This window comes from Lucilia sericata, unplaced genomic scaffold (genome assembly GCF_015586225.1).
Source record: "Lucilia sericata isolate MDLA Ls3-8-SP2 unplaced genomic scaffold, ASM1558622v1 Contig000704F_arrow, whole genome shotgun sequence".
In the NCBI taxonomy this organism is placed as follows: Eukaryota; Metazoa; Arthropoda; class Insecta; order Diptera; family Calliphoridae; genus Lucilia; species Lucilia sericata.
Genome location: NW_023994707.1, coordinates 233,220 through 251,581, shown reverse-complemented (window position 1 = coordinate 251,581; position 18,362 = coordinate 233,220). Strand labels below are relative to the sequence as shown.

Genomic DNA, 18,362 nt, shown 5'->3' with positions numbered 1-18,362 from the left:
AGGAAATTTTATACACAGCAAACATAAAATTCCTTTTTTTACCCGTTTTTGCCCCCATTGGGTGGGCTTCCAAAATATGCATATTTCCGATACTATAAAAAGCGCAATTGATACAAAACAGATAAAAATTAGTCTCAAAGCACAAAAGTACTAATTTTGCCCGGTTTTCCCCCTTTTGTCATATTTTTGATACTTTTAAAAGCTTAATGGAATATATTTTGGCTTAAGCAAAGACAATAATTGGTATTTATTCTTAAAAGTACTAATTTTGACCGCTTTTCACCCATTTACCCCCTTTTTGCGCCCTCCTAGTCCAAGTTTTGAAAAACGATATAGCCTATAACACCCTCCAATGATAGATCTACCTATGTTCCAAATTTCAAGAAAATCCGTCTAGCCGTTTAGGCGTGATTGACGAACAAACAAACAAACAAACGAACAGACTTACAAAGAGATTTATAATATATATTAGGATTCTCATAAAAGTCGGTAGGAAGATTTCAGTTCCTTATTTATTTCAAATTTCATAGATCTACTTGTATTTTAAGCCAGTAATGAGCATTAAATTCGTTTTTTAAAGGGACCTTACACGGGGTTAAGGTTAATTATGGACCGATCCTCATAAAATATGGTAAGGAGATTTTAGCTCAAAATTAGTTTATGTCGAATTGCATTGCGGTATTCGTATTTTTCGCGATGTAGTCATTTTCTGAGGGGGAATTTATATGGGGTGGGGTTGTTATGGACTGATCCTCATAAAAATTGGTAGAGAGATTTCGGTTCCTATGGAACATATAAGTGTAGAATTTGATAGCCGTATTCAGATTTTTAACCAAGTAATGAGCTTTAAAGTAATTTTCTGATGGGGACCTTAACTGGGTGTTAGCTCATACAAAACTAGTTTATATCGAATATCATAAATCCACTAGTATTTTTAAGCCAGTACTGAGTTTTAAAGCCATTTTTTTGAAAGCGCCTTATATGGGGGCAGGGTAAATTACAGACCGATACTCGTAAAATTGTGTAGAACGATCTTAGTTCTTACAAATTATGTTTATATCGAATTTCATGGCTTCGCTCGTTTTTTAGGCCAGTAATGAGCGTTAAAGTCATTTTCGATGGGTAAATTCTATGGGGGGAAGGGTCAATTAAGGCCCGATCCACATAAAATTTGGTTAGGAGATTGTGGCTTTCAAGGAACTTACTTGTGTCGAATTTCATTGATATACTCGTATTTTTAAGCCAGTAATGGGCCTTAAAAAATTTTCTGATGGGGATCTTACGTGGGGGCTAGGTAGAAAGATTTTGGCTCTTATAAAATTTACTTCTCTGAAATTTCATCGGTATACTCGTATTTTTAAGCCAGTAATGAGCGTAATTTTATGGAGGGGAACTTATATGGGGTTTGGGTCAATTTTGGACCGATCCACTTAAAATTTGGTGGAAAGGTTTTAGCTCCTAGTTACTTATGTCAAATTTCATCGCTATACTCCTATTTTTACGACAATAATGAGCGTTAAAGTCATATAAAGTCTGAAGGGGACCTTATATGGGGAGTAGGGTCAATTATGGACCGATCCTCATAAAAATTGGCAGATAGATTTTGGCTAGTATAAAACTTACTTGTATGAAATTTCATCGCGTACTCGTATTTTTAAGCCAGTAATGAGCGTTAAAGTAATTTTATGGAGGGGACCTTATATGGGGTAGGGTCAATTTTGGACCGATCCACTTAAAACAAACTTATGTCAAATTTATTCGCTATACTCGTAGTTTTACACTAATAATGAGCGTTAAAGTCTTTTTCTGAAGAGGACCTTATATGGGGGGTAGGGTCAATTATGGAACGATCCACATAAAATTTGTTGGGGTGATTTCATCACTATATTCGTGTTTTTAAGCCAGTAATCCGCATTATAGTAATTTTCTAAAGGGGACCTCATATAGGGGATAGGGCTACTTGTGGTCCTATGTCCGAATTTTATGTCGAAAGTCAAAACTAACTTTTGCGAAATTTTGTGGCATTTGCTTCATAAACAACGAATTTGTGAATGTTTGAAGCTTTTTACACAATATTCCGGGGGTACATTTTAATAGGTAAGGTTTGTTTGGTATTGAAAATGGGCAATATCGGTCCACGTTTTCGGATAGCCCCCATACAAGTGTATGGGGGCTACACTTGTATGGGGAATATAGCTATAAGAATATAGCGGTGAAATTCGACATGAACCAGTTTCATATGAGCCAAAATCTCCCTGCTAAATTTTATGAGGATCGGTCCATAATTGACCCTACGCCTCATATAAGGTCCCCTTCGGAAAATCTCTATAACGCTCATTACTGGCTTAAAAATAAGAATATAGCGACACACATAAGTTTCATGCTCGTCAAAATCTCTCTACCAAATTTTTATGGATCGGTCAATAATTGACCCTACCGCCCTGATAAGGTCCCATTCAGAAAAACACTTTAACGCTCATTGCTGGCTTAAAAATACGAGTATAGCAATGACATTTGACATAAGTAAGTATCTCTCTACCTAATTTTATGTGGATCGGCCCATAATTGACCCTACCCCTCATATAAGGTACCTTTAAAAAAATTACTTTAACGCTCATTGTTGGCCTAATAATACGAGTATAGCGATGAAATTCGACATACATAAGTTCCATTACTGTTTTAAAATAACGATTATAGCGATGAAATTCGACACACATAAGTTCCATGCGAGCCAAGATCTCTCTATCAAATTTTATGTGGATCGCTCCATCACTGACCCTACACCCATATAAGGTCCCCTTCAAAAAACGGCTTTAACACTCATTACTGGCTTAATATATACCAATGAAATTTGACATAAGTAAGTCTCTTACGAGCAAAACCCTCTCTACCGTGAATCGGTCCATAATTGACCTTACCTCCATATAAGGTTCCCTCCAGATAATTACTTTAATGCTCATTATTGGCTTAAAAGTACGAATGTAGAGATGAAATTTGACATGAGTAAGTTTCTTAAGAACGTAAATCTTCCTACCGAATTTATGCGAATTTTGCGGCATTTTTAATAACTTTTACATTTTTCTACTACCAATTTTTGTGTTTTACATCTTTTTGAAATACTAATTCCATGCACATTATGATTCTTTAAACATAATATGTAAAATATTTACCTAATAGCAACATTTATAACATAGTATCAAAATATATGAAATATGCACCTAGCGCGACCAGGTCACGTTTTTGGAGACAAAAGCTGTTGTAACTCTGTTTGACTTAAAGTAACAAGAATTATGTTATAATATAAATTATGAAGTACAATATTAGTTTTATTTTGAGGTACTAATCGTGTTTCTATTATTTACCGTTCTGGAGTTATAGCTTCATATGTTAGCTTTTTGACCAGAAATTTAGATTTTTCAAACTTTGAGCGATAAGCGGCATGTGTTAACGTATATTAATTGAGCTCAAATTTTGGCTATCTCAATATCTGGAAATCATTTTGTGGGGTTAGACGAACAAGATTCCAACATCGACTTTTGGCAGTCAGTGTTGAACTTGTAACATTCCGGTCTGCCAGTTTGCCACTATACTACACCACCACTTAGCTGTTTCTTGTGCGTCAAATAATGGTTTTCACACACAAATACTATTTTCTTTCCGTTTGTCTAAAATATACATTTGCTAATGTGTGATAAAAAATATTAAACAAATTGAGAAAAAGTAGCAGTTTTATCTTTTTGTTTGTGTGTTTTGATTTTTTAGATTTTACCTACAAGTCATTAAAAAGTAGTTCATGGTAGACATAGTAGAGAAGTTTTTCCTGGGTACATTGGATGTAATATACTTTTGTCTTCAATTGAAGTACATTCTTATAAATTTTTGATGAAATTTACACTATTTATTGTAGGTAACCAGACTCCTAGTATAAGTAGTATAAAACTACATTTTCAAAAATATTAAAATTTTAAATACTACAATGTGTAAAAATCCTAGATACAAAATATGTATTTTTACCCTTTTATGTGTTTAAAAATATTTAGCAACATTCCATCATCGTGTAAACTTAAATTGTTTGTGTCTAAAAAACATTTCTAATGTGTAAATTTAAAATGAAATTGTTTAAAATTGAATTGAAAATATGTATACTATATACGTTTAACATGTTTTATAGTGAACTGCACATATCATACTATGTCCAAAACCAAGAAAAAGTTAATGATGTTATTTTCAAAGGATTTTTTATTAAAATTAAATCAAAAACATAATTAATAAATTAAAAAAATACTAAAAAGAGCACACACATATTTGGAAGACCACTATCATATTATGACTCCACGTCAGTGTGACCATTTAGCATTTTTGCAGCTAGATTTAGCATTTTTTATTTTGATTTAGCTGTAAAATTTTAATTTAGCATTTGGCATTTTATTTAGCATTTTTATAAATACTAGCTAAAACCCGGCGTGCTTTGCTACTCCTGTCGATATAAAATAAAAAATTTTCAAAATATATTCATATACATTTTTGTTTATAAAAATTTTATTAATATTTGTTTGTCACTATCCAAAACCATAAAGTAATAAGACAAAGAAAGTTTGATATTTAAAGTTATTATTAATGATATTTATGTACATATATTATTTCTTAATAATTATTTCTTATTCCTATTCATTAGCAGAAATTTACAAAAAATATTACAAATTACTAAAATTTAATTGGACTTAATATTTACAATTAAAATTTTTCTTAATAATTATTTCCTATTCTAAAGCCTTGGGATATACAATATTTTTCGTTTTCCCCTCAGGCGCGTAGATATACAAATCTGAAGGTTTCTCAACTCGCGAGCATGCAACATAAAGCTGACCATGTGAGAAGCATGGATTTTCGAGATTTATTCCACACACTTGCAGGGATTGACCCTGAAATTTATTTATTGTCATCGCGAATGCCAAACGTGTAGGAAATTGCAACGTTTAAAGTCGAATGGCATTTCCGATGTTGTCATTGAGATCCGAGGTAGTAAGACATCCGTTCCTTTATATTGGCCAGTTGTAATCGTTGCTTCGATTAAGTTGTTCATTAATTTTTTAACTGTTAATCGAGTACCATTACAAAGACGTGGTGGATCAATATTTCGCAATAAAATAATTGGAACGCCAATTTTCAACTTCAATTCGTGGGGATACATTGACGACATCATCATTATTTGTAACCATGGTAGAAATAAAGAAGGTAGTGTCATTCTCTCTATATTTTTTTAAAATTCTATATCTGACATGCTTAAGGATTTGACGTTTTCAAAAAATAGTAATACCATATTAATTTAAAATTTTCCCATATATTTGAAGTTTAAGAAAAAATTTAATACATAATTTTCATTCATTTGGAAAATATTGAAAAATATAAAAACGTTTACTTTTAAATTGGAATTAAAGGGAAGATCTTAATATTCAAATATTAAAAAGCTAATTTGTGAACATTATTTTAAGAATAACCAAGAATGAGTTGCATTTTCCCCAACTGCGAAGATACCAAATATTTTTGCAAAAATTTAAGCATACATTTTTTTAAAGTCCCTACATTACCCAACAAACGACAACAATGGCTAGATATATGTAAAATTTTCGAAGAAGATTTGCCAAAAGAGCCAATGGTATGCTCCGACCATTTCCTTAAAAGTAATATTTCAGTTAACGCAAAACGTGTAAGATTGGATAGAGATGCTGTGGCCAATGACCACAAGGTAACTTTAAAATACTAATTGATCTGCAAACATTGAGTTTTGAGGTATGTATATACATATCTCCGATCACAATCGAATTTTTTTTTGGAAATAAATCTGAAATTTCTAAACTGCTAGTCCGATCGGGATAAAAATTGACCTAGACGTAGCCACGGAGAATTCAAGTTAAAGATTTGAAATGTTAGGGCCAATATCTCTATGTTCCGTTCCTGTCTCACATTTATTTAAGTTCAATTACAAAAAGTACAACATTTCTTAAAGGAAGAAGATTTATTTCTAAAAAATCGATTCTGTCCCTCTAACAGTGGTATAGTTTATTAATGTTAAGTATTTTAGTGAGTTGAATGATGTTATTGGCAATGAACATTATGAAGAGTATCTGGAAGAATATATCAAAGAACGAGACGAATATTTGGAAGGGTGGGTAGATAACTATAGAATAGTTTTATATACTAATAAATAACTCTATGATTTAGAAGTCGTAAAATAAAAGACGAAGGTATATCCCAAAAAGTTGTAAGGAAGAGTTACACTAGTGTTAGTACTCAAACTGTGTAAGTAGTTCTAAATTAAATAGTACAAAATATTAGCATAGTGGTTATTATGTTTTTAATACTTCACCAAGTCCGCACAGTGGTATAGGAAAAAAAAAGAGGGAAATAATTCGGTAACTTCTAAACGGTTAATCCGATTTTAATGAAATTTGGTATGCACAAAGAGGAGGTGTTGTCGAGTTTAGGTTTTGAATTTGGACCTTATAGGCCAACCAGGGGCCCGGCGGGGGGTCCTCAAATTAGGACACCTCGGCTATGTTAAATTTTTTAAAACGATCCTATTTCTTCATTTGAGTTCCGATTTAAAAAAAAATTTCGTATATAGAATCTCCTCATCGAGCACTATAAAAATGTCGTAGCAGTAAATTATCTCTTATAGTTTAGGAGATATTCGCATTTGAATATTAAAATTTTAAAATTTTTACCGTCCTTACTTTAGTTTTTTTGATAATAGCAGGTCCAAATATTTCCGATTTTCGCCATTTTTTTTTATTTGCTTAACAACAAGTTTTTATAAACCAAGCAGTGAAAGAATTATGTAAAAATCATGACTGAGTCCAAAGTTATAGGCATTTAAATTTAAAAAATTAAAAAAAGGCGATTTTTTGTCATTTTTTTGGGAAAAAAGTATCTTTTCTTTTTAAGTTATCTAAAAAGTTTCTAAGAAGATGTATATAGAATTTATACTTTTTGGAAAGCTGACTTTACATAAAATACGATAAATGAAACAAAACCTAAAAATTTTTGATACCGAGGGGACCAGGTCCATCCAAAAAAAACCCTATTTTTTATGGAAAATTAAATTTGAGCAAAAATTCTCAAATCGCATAGTCGATATCAAATTATAGTGACCTGTTTTATATGACCCAATAAGTTCTTAATCATTTTGTAACGGGTTTCGATAACCCCGCCCCTGGTATGGATATAATAGGCAAAAAACCAAAAAATCCCATTTTTGGGATTTTTTAAAACTTTTTTGGGAATTCCGGGATTTCTAATAAGAAAATTCGAAATTTTTATTTAATTTTGGATTTTGAGTAAAAAAATCTACCTAACTGTAAAATTTCATCAAAAAATATTCATAATAAAATTTTTATTGCAATTTGAAAAATTTGTATCTTCGCAAAAACTGAATAAAAAAACATTTTTTAATTTTTTTTAAAAAAAGTATTCCGCGAATTTTTAATTTTCAAAAATTATATACAGTTTTGAAAAATAGACAAAATTACCTTTCCATTGATATATAACATGCCTACCTAATGTTTTTTAAGTGACAAATTAATTAGGGAAAACTCAACATCTTTAGAAAATTTGCCTAGCACTATTATTTTCATCCATAAGGTTAACTCTTAAATTTGTTACATATATGGATGAAAATAATAGTGCTAGGTAAATTTTCTAAAAGATGTTGAGTTTTCCCTAATTAATTTGTCACTTAAAAAACATTAGGTAGGCATGTTATATATCAATGGAAAGGTAATTTGTCTATTTTTCAAAACTGTATATAATTTTTGAAAATTAAAAAATTCGCGGAATACTTTTTTAAAAAAAATTAAAAATGTTTTTATTCAGTTTTTGCGAAGATACAAATTTTTCAAATTGCAATAAAAATTTTATTTATGAATATTTTTTGATGAAATTTTACAGTTAGGTAGATTTTTTACTCAAATCCAAAATTAAATAAAAATTTCGAATTTTCTTATTAGAAATCCCGGAATTCCCAAAAAAGTTTTAAAAATCCCAAAAATGGGATTTTTTGGTTTTTTGCCTATTATATCCATACCAGGGGCGGGGTTATCGAAACCCGTTACAAAATGATTAAGAACTTATTGGGTCATATAAAACAGGTCACTATAATTTGATATCGACTATGCGATTTGAGAATTTTTGCTCAAAATTAATTTTCCATAAAAAATAGGGTTTTTTTGGATGGACCTGGTCCCCTCGGTATCAAAAATTTTTAGGTTTTGTTTCATTTATCGTATTTTATGTAAAGTCAGCTTTCCAAAAGTATAAATTCTATATACATCTTCTTAGAAACTTTTTAGATAACTTAAAAAGAAAAAAGATACTTTTTTCCCAAAAAAATGACAAAAAATCGCCTTTTTTTAATTTTTTAAATTTAAATGCCTATAACTTTGGACTCAGTCATGATTTTTACATAATTCTTTCACTGCTTGGTATATAAACTTGTTGTTAAGCAAAATAAAAAAAATGGCGAAAATCGGAAATATTTGGACCTGCTATTATCAAAAAAACTAAAGTAAGGACGGTAAAAATTTTAAAATTTTAATATTCAAATGCGAATATCTCCTAAACTATAAGAGATAATTTACTGCTACGACGATATTTTTTATAGTGCTCGATGAGAGATTCTATATACGAAATTTTTTTAAATCGGAACTCAAATGAAGAAATAGGATCGTTTTAAAAATTTAACATAGCCGAGGTGTCCTAATTTGAGGACCCCCCGCCGGGCCCCTGGTTGGCCTATAAGGTCCAAATTCAAAACCTAAACTCGACAACACCTCCTCTTTGTGCATACCAAATTTCATTAAAATCGGATTAACCGTTTAGAAGTTACCGAATTATTTCCCTCTTTTTTTTTTCCTATACCACTGTGGTCCGTCCTTATGGAAGTTATATGTCCACGAAATAGTTGTGTTCTAAGTTACTTTTAATTTGGTAATTTGGTACACATACAATAATTCTACATATATCTTCTTCATTTAAATCCCTTTAAATTTAATCATATTTGGTGTAGAGTATCATATAATCGGGCATGTCCGATTATAGTTATCTACTTGCTTTAATATTTGTTATATGAACTTGCATCGTATTATATAGCATTTCACTTCAAGATTACCAATTAGAAATTGATAAGCAAGTATCTAACTTAAAAGAAAAAATAGCAAGTTTAGAATTTCAACTGAATACAATCAAAAATAGTGAAGCAATACCAAAATTAAATCAATCCAAAAGTTTGTCTATTCCTCCGAAAGTACCTCGCTATACATTAGAAGACATTTCCTTTGCAACTTCTCTTTATTCAGCAGGCCCACGAAGCTACAAATTTCTGCGAAAAAATAATTACCCATTGCCATCGCCATCAACACTTCGCAGGTGGGCAACAAAACTAAGCGTTGAGCCAGGTATTCAGGTCCAAACTTTGTCTCATATGGGGTCATTTGAACTAGGTGTCGAAGAAAAACTATGTGTTATTGCTTCGATGAAATGAAGTGCCGAGAAGAGTGGGCCTGTGATAGGAAAAAAGATATTATCATACCTCCTAAAAGAATGGTTCAAGTAGCAATGGTTCGTGGGTTACGTGGGAATTGGAAACAACCCATATTTTATGATTTTGATTTCAAAATGCAAAAAAAGCACACTGTTAAAAATAATTTCGGAGTTAATACCAAATTGGCCTTCACGGTAGTAGCAGCTGTCAGCGATTTGGGGCCCTGAGAACCAACAACTTTGGATATCAATGGATATATCCGCAAATAAAAGCTATTTTAAACATCCTTCCGACGAAAACAAATTCATTTTCGTTTTCGCTGACGTCCCTCACCTAATAAAACTGTTGCGAAATCATTTTGTGGACGACGGATACCTTTTTGGAAATACTCGTTTAACAAAGACCATAATAGAAGAACTCATTTCATTATGCGAGTTTGACTTAAATATTTCAAAAAATTTGTCACTTGAAATGTTAAACGTAAAAGGCGCAGGTATGTATATAGTAGAGCCCTGCATGAGTAACTCTATTTGCTACACACAATGAGTGACTCATTGCTTTGCACTCAACTCATTGTTTGTTTAGAATAGTATTTACAAAGTTTTGTTATACTCAAACGTTGTGAGTACTATCAAGTGAATGTGCAACTACATTCAAATCGAGCGAGTAAACAATTTGTTTATGTTAAAACAATACAAAATAGATTGTTTGAATCGAATGAATCGATTCAAACTTTTTCTTGAATAAATGGTGAAAATTTTGAATGCTGTTAAAACTAGTTCCTGTGGCCCGAATTCGCTGAAATTTGGTAGTCTTGAGTACAATTGATGACAAGATAATATTATGTTCGAATATTCGAAATTAAGTTCGAAAATTCGAAGTTATGTTCGAAAAATTTTTTATGCTTTTAAATTATTCTTTGAGTCCAAAAAACTAAAAAAAAATTTTCGAAAATTCGAACTCATGTTCGAAAAAAATTTAAAGCTGATAAAACCAGTTTCCGTGGACCAAATTGGCTGAAATTTGGCAGTGTTAAGTACAGTTGATGACGCTACTATATTATCTTCGACTATTCGAAATTAAGTTCGAAAATTCGAAGTAATATTCAAAAAATCTGTTAATTTGTCGAACTTAAAAATTGTTTTGCTTTCACTCGATTCACTCACTGTATACTACTTGAATTGAATCACACAAACACTCTCATTACTTGTTTCGTTTGAATTGAGTATTGACTAACATTCCTTATTTTCAAATATACTATTCATTTCATTCATAAAACAATGAGTGAGTCAAACACAGTGTTTGAAAAAAATCAAATGTTTTAATTTATTATTTAAGTCACTCATGCAGGGCTCTAGTATATAGTGTGTTCTACAAGGTCTTGCTATGGTCATTTTAAAAATTTCAAAATAGGGAGAAATTAAAAACAAATATTGACAAAATAATTTCTTTATATTCTACAGCCAGACAAAAAGTAAAAACTGCTACAAAGCTGTTTTCTCACACCACAGCAACTGCCCTAAAGCGTTGTGCACAACTAGGTTTATGTCCGGGACCACCAAAAGTTCGTGGAGTGTTCCGAACTTTTCCAAATTTTTAATGATTGGTTTGACATTTTTAATATCAGAACTCCGCAGAAAGATTCCCGACCCTTAAGCAAGGCTTATGGACTGGCTCTTATAGACCAAAATAATATTTAAAAAAAAATGTCAGATGTAGTGAAAAATTTATTTGCGCCCCGTCAAGTGGACATCTTCTTCCCTTTCAAAGAGGGATTCTACAAAATAATAATGCACTTCCACTTTTACTTGATCATTTAAGGCAAAACTACGGAATGGTTTATGTGCTCACTGCAAAACTAAACCAGGATGGCCTAGAGAATTTTTTAGTGCAATCCGTGCGAAGGGAGGACTGCATGATCACCCCTCACCATTACAATTTAAATATCGTTTTCGATCGTATCTTTTAGGTACATTTAAGGAATTCTCAAATATATCATATATTAATGTTAAAATTTACTATACAAATAGGTCGCAATGAAATATTCTTTGTTCGGAAGCGAATGTCCAAAACTGTGATGAAAACATTTTGGAACTTCAGACATTAGATCCTGATGTGACGTTAAGTCAGCAAATTTTTATCCCAATTAATCAAATTCCAATAGACAATGAAGAACAAATTGAGGCAAATAAATGTTGATCCTACTTTATACATACATATAAATCTAATTATTCTTATAGATTACAGAAGATCAAGAAACTGAGCAGTTTTTGGAAAATATTATAAATTAAATGATATAGAATTTGATGGTTTGGAAAATTTTGCTGGCTATATAATTTCAAAAATGGGTCTTACCGAATTTGGATTTAGAACATCGGAAGAAAAAGATGAAAATTATTCGTATATAAATTTATTGTCAGAGGGTGGATTATACAAACCAAACACAAGTTTTTTAAGCCTTTTGGAACGTTTAAATTCAATATTTTTAACAAAATTATATGCTAAATTTGTTGCACAAAACTAATGTAAATTTGGACAAAAAAAATGTTAAAAGGTTTTATATTGGGAGAACATATTTTCGAATTCGGTTTTTAAACCGCCATTTAAATGATACAAAATATTTGCATAGTAATAAAAAAATGAAAAAAATTATTACTTAATATACCAATAAAAATAGTCACGTGTTTTAATTACATATAAGAAAGCGATAGTCAGGAGTTGAAAAAATAACTTCCAAAATAACGTAATAGTACATTATTATTTAAATTGTAAATTTTAAATTACACATTTTTTGTAAAAAATTTCTCGAAAATCAAAATCATTTTTAAGAATGTGGCAACGCTTTATATAATGCTCACAAAAAAACTAAACTTCAAAAATCCTTATTTGATAAAAAAATTTTTGATTGACACTACCTTCTTTATTTTTATCATGTTTGTAACAGTATCGATGGATTTATATGTTTTTAAATTACCATCGATTCTATTCAAAATAATATTATTGATACAATTAACGTCAATGTTTTTGGGTGCCAGTAAAGCACGCTCACATAACCACTGCCTATTTTTGAAATTACGTTGAAGATTTGGAAAAACACAATATATTAACTCTTTCTTTGATTGTGTGATCCTACAAAAGTTAGAGGGAAACTTTACACAATTTGTGGTTGGCTCAATTGTCATTTTTCCATTTCCTAAATCCAGCAATTGTTTTGTTGTTAATTTTAACGTGTGAACATGTTGCCAGAGATATGATGATTTTAGGCAAGCATTGAGTTCATCAGCCGGTGTTGAACCAGGTATCACAGGAAGTGTCTGGCGAAAATCACCCGCTAAAAGAATTAATGCACCTCCAAATAAATTAGAATTACTTCTCATGTCCTTTAAAGTGCGATCAAGCGCTTCTAAGGATTTTTTGTGGGCCATGGTGCATTTATTCCACACTATTATTTTATATGTTTGCAGAATTTTACCCATTGAAGAATTTTTCTTAACATTACATGTATAATCTTCAGAAAATTGTGTTTTCAACGGTAATTTGAGTGCATGGCTAAGGCAATATTCTTTTGTGATCGAACTTTAGCTAAAATTAATGAGGTGAGAAAGGTTTCTCCGGTTCCTCCTGGCGCATCAATTAAATAAAATCCTCCTTGTAAGAAGTAATTATTAAGAAATAATATATGTACATAAATATCATTAATTAATAAAATACTTTAAATATCAAACTTTCTTTGTCTTATTACTTTATGGTTTTGGATATTGACAAACAAATATTAATAAAATTTTTATAAACTAAAAATGCATATCAATATATTTTGGAAATTTTTTATTTTATATCGACAGGAGTAGCAAAGCACGCCGCGTTTTAGCTAGTTTCAACATAAAAAGTAGCCTATAGTTCCTTCCAGACATACAGGAAGAAACTGTGAAAATTTCAGGAAAATCGGTCCAGCCGTTTAGTAGTCTATAAAGCACAAACAAACAAACAAACAAACAAACAAACATACATACATACATACATACATACATACATACATACATACATACATACATACATACATACATACATACATACATACATACATACATACATACATACATACATACATACATACATACATACATACATACATACATACATACATACATACATACATACATACATACATACATACATACATACATACATACATACATACATACATACATACATACAGACATACATACAAACACACTTTCATTTTTATATATATAGATTCTAGCTCTAATAGTTTCTCAGATATAATAATTTTCCTATTTAATTTATATGGGGGCTCCAAGCTCCCCATGACGAAAGTCCGCTCTTTTTTCTCCAAAATGTTCAGATGAATATTTAAGTTCTTAGTGCAAAATTTGAAGAATTTAGTTCTATTAGTTTCCCAGATAAACCAATTTTTGTATTTTATTAATATGGGAGGTACTGCTCCCCTCATGGGTAGTCCGCCAATTTATTTCCCAAAATGTTAAAGTTACTCGTGGAAATGTTTAATATTCTAACTATAATAGTTTCCAAGATAAACGAATTTTTGTATTTAATTTATATGGGAGGTGCCACGCCCCCTAATGCTAATCCGCCCACTTTTTGTCTTAAATAATTATATTGATACTAAAGTTGCTCCGACAAAATTTGAAGACTCTAACTATTATATTATCTCAGATATACTAATTTAATATTTTCTTAATATGGGCGTGGCACGTCGCCCACATGAAATTTCAACATAAAAAGTAGCCTATAGTTCCTTCCAGACATACAGGAAGAAACTGTGAAAATTTCAGGAAAATCGGTCCAGCCGTTTAGCAGTCTATAAAGCACAAACAACATACAACATACATACATACATACATACATACATACATACATACATACATACATACATACATACATACATACATACATACATACATACATACATACATACATACATACATACATACATACATACATACATACATACATACATACATACATACATACATACATACATACATACATACATACATACATACATACATACATACATACATACATACATACATACATACAAACATACATACATACAAACACACTTTCGTTTTTATATATATAGATGGTCCACACGGCAGAAAGTATACTTTCTTACTTGTTATAAATTACAATGAATTTCAGTTACAAATTAATATGAATTGTTCATAAAAACACTTAAAAAATTTTAGCATTTTTTTTTCGGCATTTTAAAATCAATTTAGCATTTTTTCTAGCATTATTTTGAATGGGATTTAGACGCAACATTTTTTGAAACCTGGTCACACTGCTCCACGTACATGAGATTTTTATTATTATTCTGACTAGAATATGGAAAGGAATAATCAGCCAATATCTTCAGTTCATTTTCACACATCTAATTAACTCTGTAATTAAGCATAATATTAGGTTTCAATTCAAGGCTTTAAAAAATAACTTTATGTTTATATTTATATGTACCTGTTTTAATTTTAACCCCGAAGATTGGAAGCGGCACACATTTTTAGAAGTTCAATTTTCTATTTGGCGATTACTGGTCATTCATTTATATTAAATACAATTGCTTGCGTTGCTTGGAAATTTTTCTTTTTAATAATATCTGAAAACAGATGTCAATTTCTGGAAAATTACATATCGTCATATGGAATCCAAAAGGCCCTAAGTTACAAAAAATCAAAATCGACTTTTTGATTGATTATGATGCAACGTATTAAAATACATGTTCCTGCTAAATTTGATACTCCTACAATCAAAATCAACGTCGCAATCTTCGAAATTCTAAAAGATTACGTTCTAAAAATACCTTAAAATTCATGAAAAATTCTTTTGAGTTTTTAACTTCGAGATTGTAAAATGTTATAAGTTGGCATCAAATAAAACAAAATGGCACTTTTAGCGAAACCTTGCGATTTATAGATTTTTTAACAGCTTTAGAATTTTTTCCAAGAAAAATTCCAATTTCCGAACATCTTTATGAAAACAAAGAAGCCTTGTGCCATAGATGACATAGATAGCCAACTCAAGTTTTACCACGAATAAAAGAGCTTTCTCTCTTCACACTTACATGTTCTGTGTGAATTCAGCACAAAGCTACAACAACAAATATTCAATATTTTAATTCCAAAATTCGCACAGAAAAACGATTCGGACACAATTTTCATAACACAAACACACATTTTTTATTTTTTTACAATTTTTTTAATATAATTTCTTTGAAGGTGCAGAGTAGCAATTTTGATTACCAAACAAATTTATGAAAATCGAAAAATTAAAGAATTTTACATTTTAGCAAATATAAAATGCATGAAAAATATTATCATGCCTTTATAATGGTATACGCACAATTGGGACGAACGACGAATTTCGCTCTGTACGACGAATAGATCGACAAATATTCGTTGCGTAAATTCGTCTATTGACGCACAATTAGGACGACGAAAGCAATTTTTAACGTCATTTGTTTGAAAACATTTGAAAAATATAAAATCAAAAAATAAAAAAATGTTGCGAATTAAAAAAATAATAATAATTTTAAACATCATGTTAATAATGGTCAAAATATATCTGTTAGTAAGGCAACGTTTAAAAAGGAGGTGGTGGGTTCGACCAATAAATCTTGAAAGGAGTGAGTATGGCTTCCACACTATTGGTTTTTCCCAACTAAAAATAAAGGACGGGGAGCAATTTTTTATAGCCATTAGAATGACTCCGTCTAAGTTTAATGATCTCTTAAGTTTGCTAAAAGACAACTTAAAAAGATTTTCTAAGAGACAGCCAATTGACGCGGAGACTCGTTTGGGCATAACATTAATGTGAGTATCTTACTTAAGGTAAAACAAATATACATGCATTTAAAATGTTTAATGCATTATTAGATACCTGTCTCAAGGTTGTAGTCCGCAGTTTTTAGTGTGGACTTATAAGATGGGCGAATCCACAATAAGGAAGGTTGTTTATGAAACATGCGATGCTATTTGGAAGAATCTTCATGGCAAATATGTTACCCAGCCTAATCAGCAGGACTGGAAGAATATTTCTAACAGGTTGGTTAATTATAGACCTTTACACCGGATAAAACGATACAACACCAGTTTTTGGAGTCCTAGTATAGGGGACTGGTATATCCTTATATCGTGGTTCCTTCTTAGATTCTAAGACGATCCGTCCATCCGTCTAAACGGAAGGACCTAGAAGCTGAAATTTGTCATATCAATATTCTCTATTATAGTTGTTTAGTTCTGAAAAGGCTCAAAATTGGTTCACATTTGGCCCGCATATAAGCTCATCTTCAGGAAATTACTTTCATGTTACTGACTAACTTAAAAGTACCAGTAGAGAGAAGAAATTTGACACAAAAAAGGTTCGGCTTCGAATATAACGTTCTTACTTTTTAATATTTTTTTTGTTACGCGTTGTTGAATATGATTAGAATCGGACTATAACATATACGGAGATAACATTATACCAACTCAGTGTATTTTATAGTTGGGCTTAACTATATACTTTTTTATTTCTTTCCATATTAATAGGTTTTATGTGAAAACAGGAATCCCGCATTGCCGCATTGTTGATGGCAAACACATCAATATAGTTTGTCCAGGAAACTCTGGTTCCATTTTTTACAATTATAAAAAGACATTTAGTATTGTCCTAATGGCGGTGTGTGATGCCGATTATAAGTTTTTGTTTATTGACATTGGAGCACTGGGAAGTCAAAGCGACGGTGGAATCTTTGCTCGGAGTGCTTTTGGAAAAATGATATTAAGAAATAATATTGAACTTCCCCAAGAAGATAGCCTTCCTGGTAAAAATGTTAAATGTAATTGAATATAAATATAATATGTATAAAATTTTTGAATATTGCTTTAGGCACAAACAAATCATTCCCCTACTTCTTCGTGGGAGATAACGCACTTCCCCTTAAACAAAACCTTATGCGCCCATACCACGGTAGAAATTTGTCTGCAGTTAAACAGAATTTTAATAAAAAATTATCTGCTGCTAGGGTACATATTGAAAATAGTTTTGGGATTTTATCTAACAGGTGGAGAATTCTCCACAAAGTTATTCACGCCTCACCCAAGAACGTTGATAAAATCGTTTTGGCCACCGTATCTCTCCACAATTACCTTATGGCGGATAAAAACAGTGGTTACTTCGTGGACAATTTTGTGGATCATGAAGAAAATGGAATTTTTACCCCTGGAACGTGGAGAAATTCTTCTGAACGTTTGCAATCTTCGCGAATTTCTCAAGCAAACCGTTCATCCAGTGAAGTTTTTGCATTGAGAGAAGAATTGGCAGCCTACCTAATGAATAATTAAACAAAATTTCGTTAAATTTAATTGTAATTTATTATTTAATAAAAAATTTATTAAATATTTAAAATGGACCAGATGGATTCTAAATGTTTTGGCCTAACTCCTCGTACACTAAAGACATAACTTTACTTTCAATTCTCCTGACTTCAACTGGTGGTAAACAAGCATCTGAAATTTTTTTTGCAAGACTTTAAAAAAAAATGGATGTAGAGTCGCGATCTCTATCATTTCTGTTAGATGCAAGTTCTTTTACAGTATCAGCGCACTCCTTCATAACATTTTTTAATATCGCGGTTACTTCAGCATCTGCTTGCCTTTTACTAATCTTTTTTGGAGGTGCTTCACTCCCATCGTTGCTGTCATGACAGCAACAGCAAAATAGAAAAGTAAAAACTCATTTGAGTGCGAACAGTTGCATAAGTAAGAGTGTTTTAAAGTGTTTAAAAGTGAAATTAAAAGTGTTA

General features: G+C 31.1%; 1 protein-coding gene across 1 annotated transcript; it reads left to right on the top strand.

Annotated features, from left to right (window-relative positions):
* Positions 1-16,279: 16,279 nt before the first annotated feature.
* LOC119607540 (protein ALP1-like) lies at positions 16,280-17,901 on the top strand. Its single transcript, XM_037961501.1, has 4 exons — positions 16,280-16,389; positions 16,453-16,620; positions 17,107-17,381; positions 17,447-17,901. Exons 1-4 carry the CDS (start codon positions 16,280-16,282, stop codon positions 17,899-17,901), a joined length of 1,008 nt encoding a protein of 335 aa, XP_037817429.1.
* The last annotated feature ends 461 nt before the right edge of the window (positions 17,902-18,362 follow it).